The following is a 22,015-nucleotide window of genomic DNA, read 5'->3' on the forward strand; positions in this document are numbered from 1 at the left end:
TTGATAGTTCTAAAAGGCATTAGTGAAAATTTAACAAGCATACTTTATCATTAGCTTTATAAAAATTGAATAGGCCACAAACCTTACTCCCATCCAAAGTTTGATGAATGAACCCTAATTGATACTCGCTAAGGAATTAAAAATCCAAACTTTCACTTATAGATTATTAAAATTAATAAAATCAGTTAGTTGCATGCATGTATACGCAAATCATATGTCAAATCTATATAACTCTCTAGCAAAATAATGTATAATTATATGTTTTTTTTTGTTCAAAGAATAAAAATGTTATATCAATCAAACTATAACCCAAGTAAAAAATTTTATCACTCTTCAACCATTATGAGGTGGTCAAAACTTGTAACTAATACAGAGGATTGTTTAAATGGATATATAAAGCTAGGGGTGGATTCAATTAAGACAAATTGAATTAGGTTAGTTCAAGTTCAGTTTAAATTTAAAAAATTCAATTTGAGTGATTTCAAAAATAATAATAAGAACATTTGAAAGAATTATAAAAAAGTGTCAAATAAGAAAAAAGATTGTTGAAAATGAGGAAAAAGAAGAAAATGCTGATGAAATAATTAAAAAAGAAGAAAAACCATAAAAAAAAAAGAAAAGTAATAAGATAAAATGAATTTACTGAAAATTTTTCAATAATTTATTAGTTCTAGCTAACTCAACTGAAATTTGAATTAGGGTTAGGGTCAACCTAACCTCGAGTTTGGCTTATTCAAGTTTAACACTAAGCCAAGAACAGACAAACCCTAATAAAGCAACGAGCCACTTGTATGTTGTTCAATTTAAGTATAAATAACTAAATGCATCATGATCTACACTACAATGACATATTATATCTTAAAGTATTAAAAAGTTAATTAACAATTTCCAAATTACATGAAAATCCTTGTAAAGTGAAAACAAATCCATTGCTGTGATTGAACCAAGTATGATCAACAGCACAGTGGGGCAATTAACACAATTATGAAACATTGCTTGCATATATACTTTATGTCAAATTTCCTTACATTCACAATCTCACCAATGAAAGTCAAAAAAAGCAGAAAGGAAAGAAGAAGAAACAAACTCTCTTTTCAAAAGTAGGAAGGAGATGAGGAGTCAAGGATAATATTTTACCATGATTGATAATTTAAAGACCTCAAGGAAAAGAAGACAGTGTGGTTCCTGTATTTGATGAAGCTGGTGCAATGTTCTTCCCACTAAATGGCCCCTCAACATTGTCCCAAAATAGAAAGCTTGAGTGCTGAGATTACCCCAGTCATTCAACTCTTGCCTCTGTAAGCAGTCAAGTGATATTTCTCCTTCATCATCCATGCTACAAGATTGTACTTGATGATGATGATGCTGATCAATGGGCACCATGCTTTCCATGTTCTCTGTCAATGGAGGCAAGTAATGAGCATTCATACCAGTTGTAAAAGAAGCTGAAGGAGGAAGTGCTTGAACTTGATGCTGGTTTGAATTCCACGTTTCGTTATTCAAGCTGCTATCACAAACCCATCAAGTGGAGTTGGTTCAAAGATAAAAAAAAGGGCATGAAGAAGAAAATAGGGTTTCATGAGCAGGCGGTCTTGTTATTAATTCTTGATTCACTAAATCTAGTTGATTTGAAGCATAAGTTTATATGGGAAAGCTCAGTAGAAGTAGTAGTAGTGCTAGGTGTCGACATGGTGGCCTGAGGTGCTGAGGGTTTTCTTATTTCTTCTTGATCCATGAATTCCAGTAGTTCTTTATCTCATTATCTGTTCTTCCAGGCAAATGACTTGCTATATGAGCCATCTACAATTATCATAAGAAGAGACAAAGTGAAAGAATGAGTAGAATGTTTGCAACTTAGAATGTGAAAAGATAGTAATCTGGTTTCAACTTGTTAACAAAACTCCGATAGCTGCTTGAGCAACTACTATAACAGTGAGAGATTTCCTGCCGTCACTACAAAAAAGACTGGTATTAGTGAAAGAAAAATAACAACTAAATAAATATTTTATCGTTATAAATATTATTTTTATAATTTTAATAATAAATTTTTATACTTTTTATTAAAAACTAAATAAATTTATAATTTAAAAAAATAGAAATAATTATTAAAAATCTATTTTTAATTGTTTAAAAGAGAACAATTATACGTCATTTTATTATTATAACTTTTTTATTAAAAATATTAACGATGAAAATATCTTTAACGTTGATATTTTCGATAGAAAAATCTATAACGACTGATAACTTGTTAAAATTTTTTAATAATGAAAAATAGATTTTAATAATTATTTTCTTTTTATTAAATTCACAAATTTATTTATTTTTAACGAAAGTATAAATATTATTAAATACTTAAATCATGAAAATAACTCTTATAACGATAATATTTATCAGCTCTATTACTAATTCTAACTTTTTTTTGCAATACATATTTTGAAAACAAAAACTCTTGGTAACTTTATGTGGAAGCTTGTTTAAAATTTCTGAATTGGAAAGGAAAACCCCACTTTAATTCAAGTCTAAGACCCTAACTTCAGTGACTGTGCAGTGGAAAACGGAATGTCTATAGCAGAGAGTTTGATAAAAACCTGTTGCCTACAACACTATGAAGGCTAATAATCAGCCTCTCCTCTTCAGGAGTAAACCTTCCTCTTCTGATTTCGGCCTCAAATAATTTATCCATCTTAAGCGACAACTCTTGCCACATCTTTGAAGACACTGAAAAAAGATTGGATAATTATATTTGACAAAGTAGTAAATGTTTAGACGCAGGGTGGCTAAGAGAGAAAGAAAAAGAGCACACTGACCAGCTTTCTCAGGCACTTCACTCCAGCAGCCATAGCCATGAGTGGTGATGTATCTGATGAGCTTCTCATCTTCTTCAGGAGACCAAAGGCCTCTCTTCACCTTCTGTTGGTTGCAGCACGAGTGGTGACCCATATTATTATCTTATTAACCTTAATATCTCTTCTCTATATATAAATATATATCTATATCTATTTTGCTTGTTTGGACATTATTCTGATATATGTACAGAGAACTGAATTGAATCAGAGGCCGATTTGCAAGCAGTGAGGTGTTTCAACCCCCCATTAAAAGTAAGACAAGTACAATGGAGCCGACATTAAAACCAGATGGTCCCGGATTTTCATCTAACCCTAAAGTGACATTTCATCGGTTTTTATTCTCCATATATCTCCAGTTACTATTTCCTTAATTTCTGTACGTAGACTTTGTATTACGTAACCATTTTTCACGTACCCTAAACCTTGCTGCCTGCTACCGGTTGTTCTGCAAACCCATGTTAACATTCCTCTGCGTATGTTTTAATCGCCACACGTCATCCACAGAAGTAACCCCTACAATTTTTTTATTATTTAGTCGAATTTTCAGAAATCCACTCGAATTTTCAGAAAAGAACGATTCCTGGTGTTTAAAGTTTGAAATTTTTATTTTCTCATCCGTATTGATCATTTTTTATTAAATCATTCAAAAGAAAAACTGTCATTTATCTTATTAAGGTTAAATAATAATTTTGCTATAATTATAACAATTATAAATTATAGAAAGTCAGTGGCCAAACTATCTAATAAGTTTTGTCTTGCTACTAGCTATTTGTCGGTGTTTCTATTGCCTCTCGCTTAGATCTATTGTTGGCAAACTTTGTTTGGGTTAGATTTTATTGTTTCCACTAACTTTGAAATATCTCGCCACCTGCTCAAGCCCTAAATGCGTCCAAATTCGCTAGCTCCCCTCAGGTATTTTCTAGATAGGAAGAAATGATAAATAAGAAAGAAAAAGATAAAAATAAAATGAGAGAAAAAAATATAAAAGTAATTAAGGTAAAATATAAATTATTTATACTATTAAAGCTGTAAAAGATATACCCTACAACTATTAAAACGAATGACTAATTTTTTGCGGATACATTGTCTATCCATCAAAGTTTGGTATAAAATAGTCATTTAGCCTGATTATTTTTTTGAATGCTATACTGATCAGTAGGAAAAACATGGGGCCAATGGAATACGTAGGTAGATATGGAAAGGTCCTCTTCCTTGTATATGAAAATTGTTTTATAAAATTATTAATAAAAAAGACAGGGTCTCTATAAAGATGTGTATTGAAAGGATCTGTGACTATACAGATAAAGATCCTTGGGACCGTTGTTGATCTTCTTCTTCCTCTCAAAGCCTTCACCAATATTATAATATAACATCATACATGATGCAATTTTTCATCACTAATTGATAGAAAAGAAAGCTACTTTAAAATAAAAAGTTGGAGTGCATATACAGAAACTGTTAACCAGCAACTAGTATGATATATTACGAGCCCTAGCTTGTGTGTTTGTAGGAACACTATCATTATAAGAACTCTAATAGGTCTTTAAGAGAAATTAGTAATCTCTAGTTTGTGTGTCTGTGGTCCAAACTTGATTTGGTTCTGGGTTGTGCTCCCCTAGGGGATGAGTGAATTTAGTTTGTTTTCCGAACCCTAGCTTGACTTGTGTTTCTTTGTGCTTATATGTTCAAGATATCTCACAACATTTTTTTTTTCTATATTTTTTCTTTATAACTTGACAGTGAAACCGCCATATCCTGATTCCCAATATTTACAAGCCATCAAATCATTGCATAACAAAGAAGGATATCAATATTCCTTTGAGTAGTGTTATACTTTGTGCACAAATAATAACGTATCATCATATAATTAGATAGTTGAAAGTTAAAGATAAAATAATACATAATTATATGGTAACACATAATTATTTATGCACAAAAATTACATATATAGTATTATTGTATTCATTTTACCGTTAAGGATGGCTGCCATTGGAGTTGTTGATAAAATTCTTGGTGCCAACTATTGTACTTAATTTAAAGAATTACATGAGAGGGGTTACAACTGTGATGATGAGATAGTAATGGTGAATATCAGTTAATTAATCTTAATATTCACTCCAATGAGAAATAAAATAAATGTAAGGAGAATTTGATAAAATATGGTTTTTTGATGTTATAGCTCGAAAGCCTACTTCTACGGTTGTAGTAATCTATAGCAGAGCATGAACAAAAAGTTACAAAGGATGTATCTTGAAAATGAATCAATTTTGGACTAAGTTCCAGAGGGAGTTGGATTTCTAGGTGAGCCTCCTTGCCTAATTAAGGAACATATCTATCTAATCCTAAATACCAGATATGTGATTTCTTCGCTTTTCTCTCTTGGGCCGATAAATAAGGGTACGTATGGTCTAGTTTTGTGTGATTTGAGAATTTTTTTAAACCAAACTAAAAGAAATTGTTTAAAAAATTTTCAAACTAAACTAAAAAAACAGTTTGATTCAGTTTTAATTACGATCAAACCATAGTTATTAGTATTTATGATACACAATATGTATAATAAAATGTATCAGATTAATACAATATAATAAATGTATCATACAATATAATACATATTACTAATATGGATTAATGTACTTTTTTAGAAAAAAAAATAGTGTAATTAGAGTGTATATGAAAAATTTTGAATTATATATATATATTTGTGTGTATGGGAAATATTGTGTCTTAGCCGTGAGGATTAAGGCTTAAATTTTCACAGAAGCAATTAATTAATTACTGTAGCTACAAAGTTCTTATTCAGTTAGGGGACATATAAAGACCTGGTGAAAATGAAATCACTTAACCTGGATTTTTCTTAATATTTACTTATAATAATATATTACTCATCATCATCATCACCTCAACCTTTTACAATTCCAGATCATATTCAGATGAAAATTGCATATCAATATAAACATAGAGAGAAAGAGAACAAAATCATTACGCAGAGAGAAGGAACAAACAAACGACAATTAGTTTGTTGCCTATGATTTAATAGTAATACATTGGGTCTTCATACTCTTAATTAGTTTTGACTGAAACCTTCTGTCTTCGCTTGAATTGCAAGAAATAAAGGCAACATATAAAGAAGAACTTGTATACGTAGCATGTTAACATCACTCAATCCAATTGGTTGTTAAGATACAGCAACAAACCCATGATAGGAACCTTATATTTCAGACTTAGTTGGAGACTTAGGTATCTTAAATTTTAATCATAAATTCAATTTCTTCTGCAATTTATTCTATTGGGTTTTTTAAAAATAAATGAATTGTCACAAGCTACATTGTAATATAAATAATCATAATATGTTATTATAATAATAACAGTAATCATCAACTCCCAAATAGAAGCTACTTAACCGTAACAAAGAAATAATTAGACCCTTAATATGTCAACCATTCGGTTCGAATATTGAGAGGGTTACCCGATGGAGCAATTTGTTAAGTAGTAATTTATTGATATAGATATATTGTCTAAGATTAATAATACACGTATTAACGGATGGATACTAACTAACGAATACTAATGGATTAATGTTTCATAAATCGTTAATATTTGTTTGTACACATTTATTGATATATGAAGTATTATTGAACGTTTATAACCTTTTTATATTAAAATTTTTTTTAATATGGGTTAACATTATTAATTATGTTTTTAGTCATACACTTAAATGTTATGATCTGGGTAGATAATATTAGTATGAATCTTAAGGTTTATTAGATTTTAAGTGGGTTTATTAACCTATTATATATTAATTATGTCTCATTTTCAAAACTAATATAATATAGTTTTACTTATTGAAAATTGTCGTTAGGAATTTTGTAGGAGTAAAGACCAGTTACTCTAATGTTGATGCATGTAATTTTAGGAGTTCTACAAATACATATTGCATGACATTCTATATATTTATATACCTCCAAAGAATTTTAATTCAGTGTCATACGTAGATTTTGAAATTACGATTGATTGATTGATTTTATTTAGTTTATACAAACTAAATCTTATATTTTATACGTAGACGGGGTACGAATGAAAATGTATATGTCTATATATGGGGGTATAGAGAGTTGCAAGGGGAGAGTGAAAAGGGAGAAGGGCTGTTGATTGATGCAAATCATCCACCATATTGATGTGAAAATAAGAAGTGACTTTTGCTTGTATGGATCGCAAGGTAGCTAAACTTTGAAAGTAATGTACAAATCATTGTTTAAAGAGACCTTTAGCAGGAAATGAAAAGGGAAAATGATTATCACTTAGCTTTAAGGAGGAGCAATGGAGTGGCATTTGGACCTACCACTTAGAAGTTTTAAGAGAGACTTATTATTAATAATAATTAATGATAATATTAAAGACTTTCCTTTTGAAAGCATGGTTGGTTAAGTTATTAAGTCATGGATGTAATATCTCCACCATATATTATTTACTTCAAAATATTTTAACCTCATGTTTTCTCACTCTACTTTAAATATTATAATATTTTCTGTCGTTTTAAAACTATTCTTCCTCTGTATTCTTAATCAGGGATAGATTTGATTTGAATTTAGTTCAAAAATCACTTAAGCTTTGCTTGAATCGATAATACTAAACTCAAACTCCTTATAATTTAAATTAGTGAACAATATCATCGAAAAGTTGTTAACAAAACAAACTGTTTATTAAGATGATAAATAGTATCATTAGAGAAGTAAACAATGTCATTAGATAAACTTATTCAAGTCAAACAATAGATTCTAGCTAGGTTGACTCGATTAAATCCAACTCTAGTACAGGAGCTCTAGCTCCGTCACTTATCTTTTTTCCTACTCCATAGCAAGCTGCTATACATGAGCTGCAGGCATGCAGCAATAAGAATTAATATTAGGGAAAAGGACTATTTCCCACCTAAATTTTAGCTCAATCTCAAAGTCACACTCACGGGAGATGAAAAACCCAAACTCACACCCATGACCAAACTACTATCCAAATTTTCAGTTAGAGACAGAGGTAAAATTGTCATTTTACCTATAAACTTTGAACTTCAAAATTTTATCATTTCCCCTCCAGGGTTTAGATTTCAACTTATCCTCAAAGTTTGAAAAGTTTAGATTTTACCCCTAGGGTTTACTTCCTTCTCTGGCCACCACCAACGGTCGACTTTTCCATCGATCTCTCTTCTCCGGCTACAAAAGATGATGAAGGATGAACCTTTGTCTTCTAGATCTGGATGACGAAGCATCATCCAGATCTGGAAGAACATACCAAGGACAACTCTTTATCGTCGCGTTTGGACATCGTGACGAGCAACGAAGGATAACGAAACATTGTCCTTTATCATCTGGGTCATGTGACGAAGAGATCTCAGTTTTTTCGTCGCACCATGCGACGAGGAGATGGAGATCTCTTCGTCACACCACCGCCTTGCACCAGGAGAAGGAGGAGACCAGAGACAACGTTAGAAGATAAAGTTGAAGAGTGGGGGTAAAACTGCTATTTTTAAAAGTTATGGGGGGTGATACGTTTTGAAAAATATGTAAACCCTAGGTTTGTAGGTGAAAAGTAATTAACTTTATAACTTTTAATATAAACAATAAAATAACTATTTTACCTCTCCTTTTAACAGAAAGAATTAATAGAAGTTTGGTCATGAGTGAGAGTTTAGATTTTTCATCTCCCGTGAATATGACTTTGAGATTGGGCTAAAATTTGGGTGAAAAATAGTCATTTTCCCTTAATATTATTGTCAAGGTGTTGCATTGGTCCTTATAAAATATGTTTGGAGTTGGAGATGGGTAAGGCCGACAACTCCCTTCATTTCTTCATTGGATTAAATGTTCCCCAATGAAAAGAGAAGAAAATACCTGCATTTTTTAACCTACAGATAGCTACAATACTGAAAGCGATTTTAAATACCTTTTTTTTTCGATATAACTATATGTATTTATTTTAAATATATAAAATAATATTTTATATTATCATTATATAATTAAATAATTTTAAATTAAAATAAAATAATATTTAATTAAATAATAATATATATAAATATATATTTATTTATATACTTACATCCCTTTTTTTTTTTTTCTCTTTTACTTTTCTAATTTCTTGTTCATTGTTGAAGGGTTTATTCATATTTATACCTTGTATTAATAACAATTTGGGCCTTCATTAGAGGTGGAATGGGCTAGACCTAATTATTAAGCTTTTCAGAGGCCGAAAGACAATTTACACATTGGTTGGGGTTAACTTTCCCAGCGCTTAAACAAACCTCTTTCAATTTTTATTAAAACTCTTTCAATTTTCATTTAAATCGAATTAACTCGATTCAAATTCACTCAGACAAGCATTGTGAGCTAACTTTAGATAAGTGACTAACTTCGCTTGGAGTAGATATCCACTCTTTTTCTATGAATAACCAGTGTATAGTATCTATTGGATACTTAAATAATGAATTATTATATAAGCGGATATTAATTTATCTTTAATTTAAAATTATTCAATAATAGAATAATATGTTATTTTAATATTTAATTAAATACTCTAAATTGAATATATATAATTTATTAAATTATTTATATTAATTTTAAATACCAACTAAATATATAATTAAATAATTTCGAATACCTTCAATAATTACATTGGCACCTAATTGGATACACATCATTTGGGCATTACTTGTCCAAAATCAATGAGATTTTATATATTTAAAGTATATTAATTATTTATTTCCATATAAATACAGATTTTTTATAAATTTCCTGCACTGTGTTTATATATTTATTTATTTTAAAATTAATAAGGGTAAATCGGGAATGAAATGTAAAATACAGCCAAGTCAGGCTCCCAATAGGGAAATAGAACCAGTCTTGTCTTGTACGAACCATGGCCGCGTATTTTGCCCCGTATGCAACTTGTTCCCTTTGTCTTACAACTCTTGGGTATCTCTTAATCCAACATTATTTTGAAGATAATTTATTGCAATGCCTGCGACGGATTACCGGGGTTCTTTTCTAGGCCGAATTAGTATTCGCCGGACCCAGGTCATGTCCATGGAGAGAAAACATGAACAAGAACTCGAAGAACTGGAGCTTTTTCAGAAACATGTGGCTGACCGTTTTCCCGATTTGTTATCGCCACCACAACGGTCGGATGAAACCCCTCTTTCAATCTCGTGGCTGAATTTAAAGCGATTTTGATCAAGGGTCGTGACACATCTCAGATTCTGAAGCCACCTGTCGATCGGCTCATCGCTGAACTGCTTGAACGAACAGTGATAGCTTTAGACATTTGTAATGCTATCACCAACGGGATTGAGGTTGTTCGCCACTATCAAAAATTGGCTGATATTGTGGTTACTGCCCTGGAGAAGGGCCAAGTTAAGCGAGCTAAGAGAGCGTTGAATTCATTGGTGACGGCATTGGCTACTGAGGAAAAAGACAGTAACAGTTATACGAGAACTTGGTCATTTGGCCGCCGAGGTGGTGCTTCCGGGAATAATAAATCCACCAGTCAACTGAGATCACTGTGGTCCGTCTCTAAAAACTGGTCCGCCGCGAAACAGATTCAGGCTATGACAGCAAACCTTGTGGCTACACGAGGTGGGGAATCGTCTGGTTTGGCTTTGTTGATTTATATAATGAGTACTATTACTTTGTTTGTGATTTGCATGAGAAGATTAGCGAGGAATGGAAGAAGAAAGAAAACAAGGGATCAGCTGGGTTGCTTGATGAGATGTAAAAGATGGAGAAACTAAGCCAGTCTTTGATTGAATTTACCGATAGTTTTCAGTTTCTTGCGGAGGAGGTGGTTACACAAGTGGTAGAATTGGCGGAGACTTGCAGGAAAATGGAGGATGGGTTGGTGCCTTTACAACTCGAGATTAGAGAAGTGTTTCATAGAATGGTTAGAAGCAGAGCCGAGATTTATGATTTGTTGGAGTCTATCGGAAATATAAATTGGGCTTACAAGTGTGAAGATTGAAACTCATGTAACATAAAACCAATTGGCTTATGTTAAGGTCCAATCTATAACACTTATATACCACTTATTTTAGTTAAGTTTATTAGATGTGGGACTCTTCTTTATGAGTCCTCAACACCCCCGCTTAAGTGCACGCACCTAGGCTGTTAAACCTAGCCTTTTTGGCTCAGCCGATTTTTGACTGGGTGCGTTGTCACTTGTATCCAGGAACACTTAGGCTGTTAAACCCGCCGTTTGGCTCGCGCTCTGATACCATATCGGAAATATAAATTGGGCTTACAAGTGTGAAGATTGAAACTCATGTAACATAAAACCAATTGGCTTATGTTAAGGTCCAATCTATAACACTTATATACCACTTATTTTAGTTAAGTTTATTAGATGTGGGACTCTTCTTTATGAGTCCTCAACAGAGTCAAATGCTAAACTTTGTACACCCATGGTGTAAAAATGTGGTCTGGTCTGTTATGGGTCTGAATTTTGTGGGAAAATGATGTCTTAATGAGCTTTCCTTAATGGCTACTTTGAGCCTGACATAGAGTTTAGCTATGTTAATCGGACATATGCAGTCATGTTAATATTATCAAGATCCAGGGATATCCATGTTTGGGCAAGGAAGAAGCAGAAATTCAGCAATCTTTCCAAAGATATCTCTAAGTTCGACGAGAAATCCAGCAATCTTCTCGGAGAAATCCAGAAATCCATCCTAAGTTCAATGTCAAGGCCCTCGAACAAGTAATCTTTGCGGATATATCCTTTCGCTTTTCAATCCTCTCTGGTTTTTTTTTTAAAAAAAATTTCTATATTCATTCTATTAAAATATTCTCACGAAAAATATTAATATTATAATTGTAGACACAGACTTTTAATTATCTATCCAATTATTTCTTTGCACTTAATTATAATATAATTCACACAAACCTCTAAATTATATTACGAAAAATCTCATTAATAGAATTATTAAAATCCACGTAAATATAGAACATTTCGTAACAAGATGTTGGGAAATATCAACTTACAAACAAGTTACTTTGGTCATCACTTACACTTTGCTTGTGAAAAAGTAAAAACACATTCAAGGAACGACATGGGACAGAAGTATGCTTGAACCAGAAAGAAAAACCCAAATGATGAAGAGCCTCCATCATATAGGTCACAATTCTGATTATTTAGGATGCATGAAACCCTACTCCTATTAGATGCAGAAAAGGTAAAACTCCTTAGAAGAAAAAAATGCATGCATGAGTAATCATTAATCGTTACACTTGACTGTATAAGACTGACTTAGCGAGAGTTGCCGTTAAGTGTCGCACAGTTTGTGTCATGGGACAGTCAGCCTGTGACATTGTTGCACCGAATTAATTAAGTTCTGGCTCGAACAAGAGGTGATTGAGGAGACATGCACGGCGAGCTTATGATATCATCCAATCTCTTGAATGAAGTGCTGAGTCTGAGACTTTTTGTCCAGCACAATTTCTTCACAGGCAACTTCGGCTCCTTATTCTTACGCATAAAGCTTCTAATTCTTGATAAAGCAACTTCCATGGTTTCCTTATCCATGTTGGCAAAGCAAACCCGGAACCATCCTGGATTAGGGCAATGAAAAGAAGAACCAGGAGAAACATTTAGTTTAACTTCGTCAATTATCACTTTCCATAGCTTCATCTCTGCTTCATAAGTTTGCTCCTTGAGGAGATGGTGTAAATCCATCCATAAAAATAGCCCCGCATTGCTCTTCAAACAACCGATGCCCACTTGAGATAGCCCACAAGTGAAGGCCCTGTGCCTTTTGGCTAACCTTTTAGCACTCTCCATTAAGAACCCATCAACAAATTCATCATCTGATAACATTGATGCAATCAGATGTTGAGTTTGTGAAGACACAAGTCCAAAGCTGGACATTCTGCGGGCGCAACTCACAACGGTGTCGTTGTATGAGTAAATTATTCCAACCCTAAAGCCGGGGAACCCCATGTCCTTTGAAAGACTGTAAACAAGGTGGATGAGATTGCGATTGCAGGCAGTGTCTTCCTCTATTATCTCAGAGATGCTGATGAAATCACGCTGGCCTGAGAAGACTGTGGCGGCATAAATCTCGTCGCAGACTAAGTGGATGTTCTTTTCATTGATGAAGTTCACTAGACTTCTGAGTGTTTCTCTGTGTAAATAAGTTCCCAGAGGGTTTGACGGATTGGTCAGGAGCAAACCCTTTATTGTGATGTTGTCTTCTTGAGCTTTTTGGTATGCTGCTTCCATGGCTTCTCTTGTAATCTCGAAATTGTTAGAGCTGTAACATTCAACTGGAACAAGTTGAACTCCAGTTCTCCATCTCAAATCTCGATCAAATCTGCAACACAATGGAAATTCTTTTAGTACCTAGTCCAAATTTTGCCGTTTAACACATTGTCAGGATTCACAATTTAGAATGGATCCATTTACCGAGAATTACTTGATTACTTAGGAGTTAAACGTTACAAATGCTAGAAAATTTTTCTCATATAAACTAACATTAATTATAGTTTTGATTAAATTAAAATCAAATAGTTGAATAATTCAATAAAAATTTTAGGTTTAATATGATCAATAATATTTTATATAGCAACAATTTTATTCATTAAAAATCCCCATTAAAAAAGGAAGCATGGCACATAAATATGCCCACAACCTTACAAATTTTTAATTCAATATTTTATGTCTAACAGATCAATATTACAACAAACATATTGTGTCCCATTGTTAGTGTTTCATAAGTTGACCTATTGTGGACAGACACAAAATTTGCCTCATTTTCGCGACTACCAATGGTTTTTGGTATATTTTTTAATGTTTCTGATTGAGAAATTTGATTCTTAATTAATTTTCATATACACTTATCATGAATATCAATTTAAATACAGATTATAATGAATCATCATATAATTAAAAAATTTTAAATTAAAGATAATATAACATTTAATCACGTATTAACATATTAATATTACTACCTAAATTAATACTTAAGTTCAGTGCAGCTAACATTCTCCTTAAATAATTGGATAAAATGGTATGAAATATTTATAAATTCAAGACAACCCAAGTAATTGCACAGCCTTATTTATAATATTAATGCGGGTTTGTCCAGGGGTCATTGAAACAGTGCGGTTGACTAATTTGAAAGGAAAATCACACATTCACACTTGCTACTTCTGAGCTTGGAATCGTGGGGTTGACTGAATATAAAGCCTTTTTTATTGCTTCAAATCATTAATTTAATAGATGAATAATGTCTTTTTTCTCTTGTTTCTTCCTGTTCATCGGTGGGTAGTGGAGAAGGCAAAGGCTGGCTCATTGTATGGTGGAAAAAACAATACAGCCTACGATCTCCGTAAGAATCTCTAGTCATGAATCACCCAGAAACCTAATTAAGCTACATTATTATTTGATTTCTTATGTTGCCAATATTAATTAGGCTAAATGACTATTTCTCATTCAAGTTTCGATGAAGTAATAAATTCTAGAATGAAAAAACTATTATATGTTAAATTTGTTAAAAAAAAAGTAAATTATTTTAATAAAATTATCAAAAAGGAAAAAAAACTATTAAACTAAATAACACTTTGCCTCCAAAATTTTGTTAAACAGTTTTTTATCCGTAATTTAATTTAATTTTAATTAAAAATTATAAAAAATTAAGAATTTAATAGTCATTGAAGATATTTATATCCAGTGATATCTATAATTGTACCGATTTGGTTTAATTTCGAACCAATTTGTATGATTTTTTATCCAGATTGCACCAATTTGATATAATTCCCGATTGAAAAAGAAGTTGTAAGGGTGAAGGGAAAATAGGAAGGAAAAAATAAAAACTATTTATGGTTAAAAAGTAGTTTATTTATACTATTAAAAATGCAAGTGATATTAATACTATTTAACTGTTAAAATTAATGGAACGTGACTGGTAGGCAAATAGTTTTTTTGAATTTATATGTTGGGAATATGTTATTTCATCAAACTTTGGGTGGGAAACAGTGATTTGGCCTAATAATTATAGCATATAAAAAGCCCTACAGAAGCATAAAATGATCATGGAAAATGATGTATTACGTACCCTGGATAGTAAGGAGTTGGCACCAAAAATGCTTCACCGGGATCGGCTAAACAGAAGGCAACCGTCTCATGTGCTCCGGTTGCTCCACCACTCATAACAATGCGGTCAGGGTCGTATTTGACTCTATTCCCTCTAACTTTACCCATAAATTTTGCAACAGCCTGTAGAATTAAAAATTATTAGCACTCATCCATATAAAATATATACAGGTTTGTGTGTATTTGCGTACATTTCTGAACTCTGGCAAACCATGATAGTCTTGAAAGATGGCGATGTTCCTGAAATCATTCACACCTTCAGCAGTGCAAATGGAGGCTTCTGGGTTGTTCAAGAGCCATTGTTGAACTAAATCAAAGCAAAGCTGGTGCATGTGCAAGCGAAGGGAGAATTAAGTTAGCAGTGAGTCCATGGATGAACTTGACATGATTAAAACAGAAATATTAGTTGATTACCTGGTTTTCTGCTAAACCCATCTGGATGACTCCATTGGGATTTTTGGTGGGATGATATGGATCGGTTTCATATGCCTTCCAACCATCAAAATAAGGAGAATTTTCACCATGTCCATTGCCGCTGGCAATCTTGGACAACATTTCTTTTTGTTTCCTCAACATGGACTCCATGTTTGTGTTTCAGAAAGTCCTTAATAAAATGCAAATATTTGTAAGGTTGATTGCCAGTGTGGGAGCTCTCTGATTCTGGGGGTATTTATAGTTGAATACCAGAGATTGAAACAGTGTAGTATGAGATGGCTGTGCTTTGTCTTTTTCTATAATTTAAAGCTTTTGTTCAAAAGAAAGAAAGTTCCCGGTAAGACGGTGCTTCTTTTGGCATAGGCGGTGAGGGACTTAGTGGGCTAGTTCATTTTATCAATTATGAATATTTAATGGCGTTTGGTGGGAGTAGGAGAGCAATAGAAACAAGTACTGAATGGTTTTTGATTCCCATTGAATTTTTTTACTGTGAAGAAGACGAAGAATCAACTTTAGTTTTATATGCAATAAACAACCTAAGACTTTTGAAATCCAGATTAGACCAGTCGGTTGGATTGGGATTCAGTGTAATCCATGACCAATTCAACTTGTATAAAGTTTTAAAAGTGGTTAAGTCTTTTTTGAGTTAAGAATAGGCTAAAAACAACTCAAATATGGTACACTTGCATCCTAGTACACTAAATCTACATGTCTAATGAAATCCAAAACCATTGACTGTGCTATCTAGGAAAAACAGGAGATAATTGTTATCCTGTAGAACTAGGCCATAAAGATGGGATACAATTGAGCAAATTATGGAATTGCCAAGATTCATATCTACTAGGTTCAGTTCATATGAAAAATGGGATAGTTCAAGTTTGATTTGAGTTTGTTAAGTCAAAATTAAGAGTAACTAGAGTTCAGTTTGATTCTTAAATTTGAAGTTCGAAGCTTGACTCAAACTCATCGCTTAGATTCATTACTCCAGTTTGTGAGTTCTTAACAAAGTAACGTCGATTTTACTCAAGAACTACAAATCGATGTTGTTTTAATAATCGTTTTATATGATCTAAATTCAATTGTGAATCAAACTTGAATCAATTTGAACTTGATTAGTGAGTCAAATTAAACTAAACTTTTTCTAACTTAAATTTGATTTAATTTTTCAGTTTGAACTCAATCTAAACAAATTTGAGCCGAACAATCTTTTGAGCATTGAACCAAGAACCAATTTAGTTGAAGTCACATTCTCTCCTTAGTGTTGCGGGAAAAATGATGTTTTCAGGAATAGAATCGGACAAGTGAAGTGACATAAGTAACCTCAAGTCCAACCCCATTATAAATCAATTTACGCGTATATGATATGTCAAATCACTACATATTGCATAGTGACCCCTTTTCGATGCAACTCCCTATTCTTTCTCTGAAAAAAGCTTGACGGCATGTAATAAACAACTTAAAGACAAATGGAAGTAGAGAGGATGAGAGGGGCCAGGGCAAAGGAAATAAGCTATACACACACGTAATGAATAAAGTTGGACATAAACAGCACAACCACCGGATCATCCCATACATCAATGGATATGTTCCAACTAATTGCGGTGCTTCTATATATCTCAAAGTCGGTAAACGCCAGCCAGTTAATCATTTATACATATATACAAACTGGGCACCACATTATGTTGACACTTTGCTTGGTCTTTTTCGCACTTTTCCATCAGTCTATTCCACACGTTCAATTCATCAATCAAAAAATGAACCCACAAAATATGAGAACTTTCTGTCTCGCTGGTGTACTAACGTTATCCCCCTTGCCCCCCCTTTTCTGGCTTCTTGCTGCACGATTTCAAACTGCAACTTGCAGTTCGTACCTCCCTGTACTGGTTCAATTATTTTATTTCTGTGTACACTCTCTGAACAACTATTCAAGTTCAAGCTAGTTAGTCTAGAATTTTTTCATATGAAAAGAGGGAGTTCATGCTATTTGAACTCTAACTTTTCACAAGTTTTACCACTCAAGTTAACTCTTCCGGTTGTAAAAGCCATTTCTATGGTATTTGTTGATGAGATTTTGAATCACTTGATGAAGTACTCAATTGATTAAGATCTAATAAAGCTTTGATGATGATGTATGATTAGACAATGAAATAAAAAAGATAAGACAGGATATTTTTTTCGTGTTTGGCCTGATTATTGGAACATTTATGTCTACGGTATATCTATTAATTATTGTATATCCTATAGAGGATGATTACAAAAGATAAAGTGTATATGTATATATTTCTCTATGTGTGTGTATGTGCAAATATTTCTCTCCTCCAGATAATATTTTATATATCAATAAAACCATGTATACATATTTACGTGTGTTATCATTTGATTAAATAATTTAGACGTAAGGTAAAATAATATCTAATCACATGATAACACATATTAATATGTATCTATTTATGTATTCAAAACGAATAACATAATATTATTTTATATATATATATATATATATATATATATATATATATATATATATATATATTATATATATATATATATATATATATATATATATATATATATATATATATATATATATATATATATAAAATTTGTGAGAATTAGTTATAATCAAATTATGATGAACAAGAAATTCTGAATCCAAATACAATTTTAGGTATTTATTTCTAATGGAACATAAAATAAATATTTATAATAATAAAAATGTCTTAATTTGAAAGGTGAAGATAGTTTTCCCTGAATGTCATTGTAAAGAATAGAGATGGAAAATTGTGCAATGATTTACGCTAATTAGTAGAGGTCTTCTCGTTGCCATAGGCTGAAATGTCTACTTGTGCCCCTCGTCGTCTGACAGATTAAGAATACTCTTAAGAGTGATAGATTTATTGCTGATCGAAGTCACTTGAACAAGTTTCCTTGGTAAGGTGTTTCTCGGAAAAATATCCCGCGAACAGAAGAATATCATAGTACAACATCCATAGTCTGCATTTTTTTTTTTTTTTTTGAGAGGCTTAAAGATTCAAGAGATCTCGTTCCAGTAGTGTGGTGGTCCTCAATCTGGAAATTTCAACCACCATGGTCCCCTTTTATTAATGGACCAAGACCAAATTAATGAGAAATTTCTTGTGGGGGATGATGATGGATGCTAGAGGCAGACATTAACCTTTGACTATAAAGCTTATATATAGTTATAATTAATAGGCTTCTCTTTGTGAAAGCAAACTAATAAGGCACTAGTGATATAATTAGGTGATGAGGCAGCCATGTGGGTGGGTAATTTATAACTTGGTTCTTCTGTTCCAGTAAGATTTCCATGGTCAAACCAAGATGTTGAAGTTGAACCCTTCTAGTTCAAGATGGCCATTTAGACCAGGCTGTGTGGTGGTGAAAGTTTACCTATCTTCCGTTGAAGTTGGAAGTTTTAACTTTGTCAAAAGTCATACATTGGAAATTCCTAAGCGAAGACTATCATTGAAAGTTCTATGTTCTCATCTTGTACAATAATCTTCTCAGTCAATCATAAGTCTTTAAAGAGTAGTTTCTAATCAAACTGGCTAACATGCAAATCGTTAAGATAGCAATACATATCGATTAGTCATGTGGGTAGCATGAGCGATTTGACATACAAGACATTAGACATGTCATCTACTCACAAGATAGTCTAAAATATTGGTAGAACTCTTTCGCCTATAAATAGTTTTCGAACTCGCTTTATCAACTTCCATGTCTATCCTCTATCTTCATGAGATAGTAATAAACTCCTCCTGTTCCAAGAGATGTTTATATTCAATATACTATGGTCTTGGTTGTATAATTATACAATTACCTATTACCCATTTGCTCTTGTCTTATACAAAAATGAAGGGACTACCCTTTTTGTTGTATATTATTACTCTATTGAATTTTAATGGCATATGCAATAATATAACAGTAAAAACCTTTCCAATAACAAGTCGAACTATTTTAAAAAGATCATCGTATTCGTCCTATTTATCACTCTATTTATTATATTATATATAAGATTACACTTCTAGTCTTATATACTCTCGTTAGTGTAGATTTTCTGATCAACAATATATAATAATGAATTTCCAAGTAACATAATTTTCAAATAGATAAAATCTATTCTTCAATTTGTATAATAATTTTTAGGTGAAGGAAATAAAATGGTACTTTTCTAGGCTGATTCTTGGCATGTGAAGAATTGCTTTGTTACATCGGTCAACATTTCACCATTTTATTCCAAGATGTATGCAAAATATTGACCACATGGGCTAACTATTAAAGTATATGAACTAATGTGGTTGTTGCACCAATTGAATTGATCATAGAATTATTGGAAGATGAAGTTGCGATATTTGGAATTTGAAGAACCCAATTGAATGTGTAAACTTTCTTGATAAACTAAAAATTTAACCTTTAGGGTGTATCTGGTGTCATTGATATTTTATTATAAAAAATGAAATATCATTATAAATAGAAATGACAGTAAGTTCTATCGAACTAATTTCAGTGTGACCCATTATGTTTATGGACCATATTAAGTTAAAACTCACTACAATACAAATCTTATAGGTTGTGTCAACCTGATAGGATTAAAGGGCCCGTAGCACGATTCAAGAACCTTAGGTTGTGCCCTCATAGGCTCTTAGGAGACTCACTCACCAAATTATAATTTTTTAATATATTGTAATTTTAATTAACTTTTTATAATTTGTGTTGGGTTAGCTCGCAAGCCTTATCTCAAGGCCCTTGACATGACCCATATAGCTCGCAAGTCTGGGATACAATAGCGAGTGTGTCCCCACTTGAGTCATGTCAAAAAAAAGGGGTTTGGGTTGTGCCACCAACTGGCCCAACCTCTTTGACATGTCTAACCATAAAGATAAATTAACTAGAAGATTACTGAATTTAAATTACTATCATTTTTTATAAATATTGATAGGTTAAATAATTATTGTGTTTGATTAGATATAATAAAAGTGTACTAAAATATTATCTTATATAAATGTTATAAATATAATTATTATAAAAATGTTTTTTTATGATACTTGTTATTTAATTGAAAATGAGAGTATTTTTTCCTAAAAAATTAATAAATAGAGATAAAATTATAACAAAATTAAGATTAATTTAAGTAATCTTTTACACATTACCATTGTTATTAAAAGATATTCTAAATATTTTATTACTTGACAAATCAAACAAACCAAACAAAATATGACAATATTAAAATTAAATTACTAAAATAATTTTAAATTCGCTCAGTCAAATGCCCCTTATTTTGTAAGCAAAACCATTTTCTGTAGCGACAAAATTTTTAGCAATTGGGTTATCAAATTTATCCTCTGCAAATGACACAAAAGATGTGTTTGGTTCAGTAATGTTTTTATTACCAAAAATAAAATATTACCACAAAGTTATATTACCTTAAAGAATATTTAATATAAATTATTACTATATTTGATAAAAAATTTTAAGTATAATCTTGTTTGATTAGATATACTCTAAGGTGAAAATGATGATCAGAGTATTTCTTATATTATTTATTATATCTCTATTAGTAATAAAAGATTACCGAAATTTAATTGACAGCTTCTCTTCTCTTTGTAAGGTTCTTTCGTCGTTTTCTTTTTTTTTTTATAGTCGGTTTTGAATTTAACTTTAATTGGAGATCTGAGTGAGTTTTTTTTTTTTTTCAACTTTTTTCTATTTTGTTTAGTCGAACAATATTATGCACATATATTTTTGAATATACAAATAAGTATATAGATAATATGTTAATATGTGATTAAGTGTCATTTTATCCTTAATTCAAAATCACTCAATCACATAATAATATATCATTTATATAATTATTTGTGTATTTAAAAATATATATACATAGTTTTATTATCATTCAGTCTCCCTATGTTTCAATTCAAATGTGAAGAAGCAAACATAGAAAGACTACAACTATTGGACTTGGATTGAGCTCCCATACACCACTCAAATTATGAATTCTATTTTAATAAAACTATATATATCTACTTTGAGTATATAAAAAGATATACACCTAATATGTATTATCATATAATTAGATGATTTTAATTAAAAATAAATATTCAATCACATAGTGATATACATAAGTGTGTACTCAAAATGGGTACGTATAGTATTGCTCATTTTATTTGAGTGTATATTTTTAAATCTTTTGAAAATTCAATTTTTAAAATTATATAAACGGTGGCAGGAAGAAGAATCTATTAATATCCCATAAAAAATAAAATAAAATTTGTTTGTGTGAGCAATGTTGGTTACCCTAGATTCTGAGTATTTAAGAACCGGCGATTTCAATTTCAGTTTCAGTTCTTGCTTTTCTATTAGGGTATTCAGACTCGTTCACCCCTAGACTCACATATGCAAACAATTAACAAAACTTTGAAGCTCGACCACAGAACTAAGAATGCAAAATGAAAATCATGCTAAATTTTACTAAACAATGTTTTGAAAGTGGTACATGTTCCTAGTGTTAACTCAAGAACCACGTGCAATTGAAATGGTCAATTTTTCAGTTGGAAGGAAAATGGGTAAAGCTTTTTTCAAAAATTTCT

At 31.6% G+C, this 22,015-nt stretch overlaps 2 protein-coding genes and 1 pseudogene across 2 annotated transcripts; 1 reads left to right on the top strand and 2 right to left on the bottom strand.

The window, feature by feature from the left end:
- Positions 1-1,119: 1,119 nt before the first annotated feature.
- LOC123204745 (transcription factor MYB83-like) lies at positions 1,120-2,940 on the bottom strand. The gene is made up of 3 exons (XM_044621547.1): positions 2,808-2,940; positions 2,589-2,718; positions 1,120-1,504 (listed from the first exon to the last, which is right to left on the bottom strand). Exons 1-3 carry the CDS (start codon positions 2,938-2,940, stop codon positions 1,120-1,122), a joined length of 648 nt encoding a protein of 215 aa, XP_044477482.1.
- Positions 2,941-9,847: 6,907 nt separating this feature from the next.
- Positions 9,848-11,504, top strand: LOC123204747 (annotated as a pseudogene).
- Positions 11,505-11,807: 303 nt separating this feature from the next.
- Positions 11,808-15,560, bottom strand: LOC123204748 (1-aminocyclopropane-1-carboxylate synthase-like). The gene is made up of 4 exons (XM_044621548.1): positions 15,390-15,560; positions 15,167-15,298; positions 14,938-15,098; positions 11,808-13,194 (listed from the first exon to the last, which is right to left on the bottom strand). The coding sequence occupies exons 1-4, from the start codon at positions 15,558-15,560 to the stop codon at positions 12,210-12,212; spliced, it is 1,449 nt and encodes a 482-aa protein (XP_044477483.1). The 3' UTR covers positions 11,808-12,209.
- Between the last annotated feature and the right edge of the window lie 6,455 nt (positions 15,561-22,015).

The sequence above is a fragment of the Mangifera indica genome, chromosome 20, assembly GCF_011075055.1.
Source record: "Mangifera indica cultivar Alphonso chromosome 20, CATAS_Mindica_2.1, whole genome shotgun sequence".
Taxonomy (NCBI): domain Eukaryota; kingdom Viridiplantae; phylum Streptophyta; class Magnoliopsida; order Sapindales; family Anacardiaceae; genus Mangifera; species Mangifera indica.

Bases quoted from the DNA above. Each gene is read 5' to 3' on its own strand.
- LOC123204745 (XM_044621547.1), bottom strand. From the start codon at position 2,940: ATGGGTCACCACTCGTGCTGCAACCAACAGAAGGTGAAGAGAGGCCTT. The intron at 2,719-2,807 runs GTCAGTGTGCTC...ATCTTTTTTCAG, and splicing joins TGAAGTGCCTGAGAAAGCTG to TGTCTTCAAAGATGTGGCAA. The intron at 1,505-2,588 runs GTTTTTATCAAA...TTGTGATAGCAG, and splicing joins CATAGTGTTGTAGGCAACAG to CTTGAATAACGAAACGTGGA.
- LOC123204748 (XM_044621548.1), bottom strand. From the start codon at position 15,560: ATGGAGTCCATGTTGAGGAAACAAAAAGAAATGTTGTCCAAGATTGCC. The intron at 15,299-15,389 runs GTAATCAACTAA...CACATGCACCAG, and splicing joins TGGGTTTAGCAGAAAACCAG to CTTTGCTTTGATTTAGTTCA. The intron at 13,195-14,937 runs GTACGTAATACA...ATTGTGTTGCAG, and splicing joins CCAACTCCTTACTATCCAGG to ATTTGATCGAGATTTGAGAT.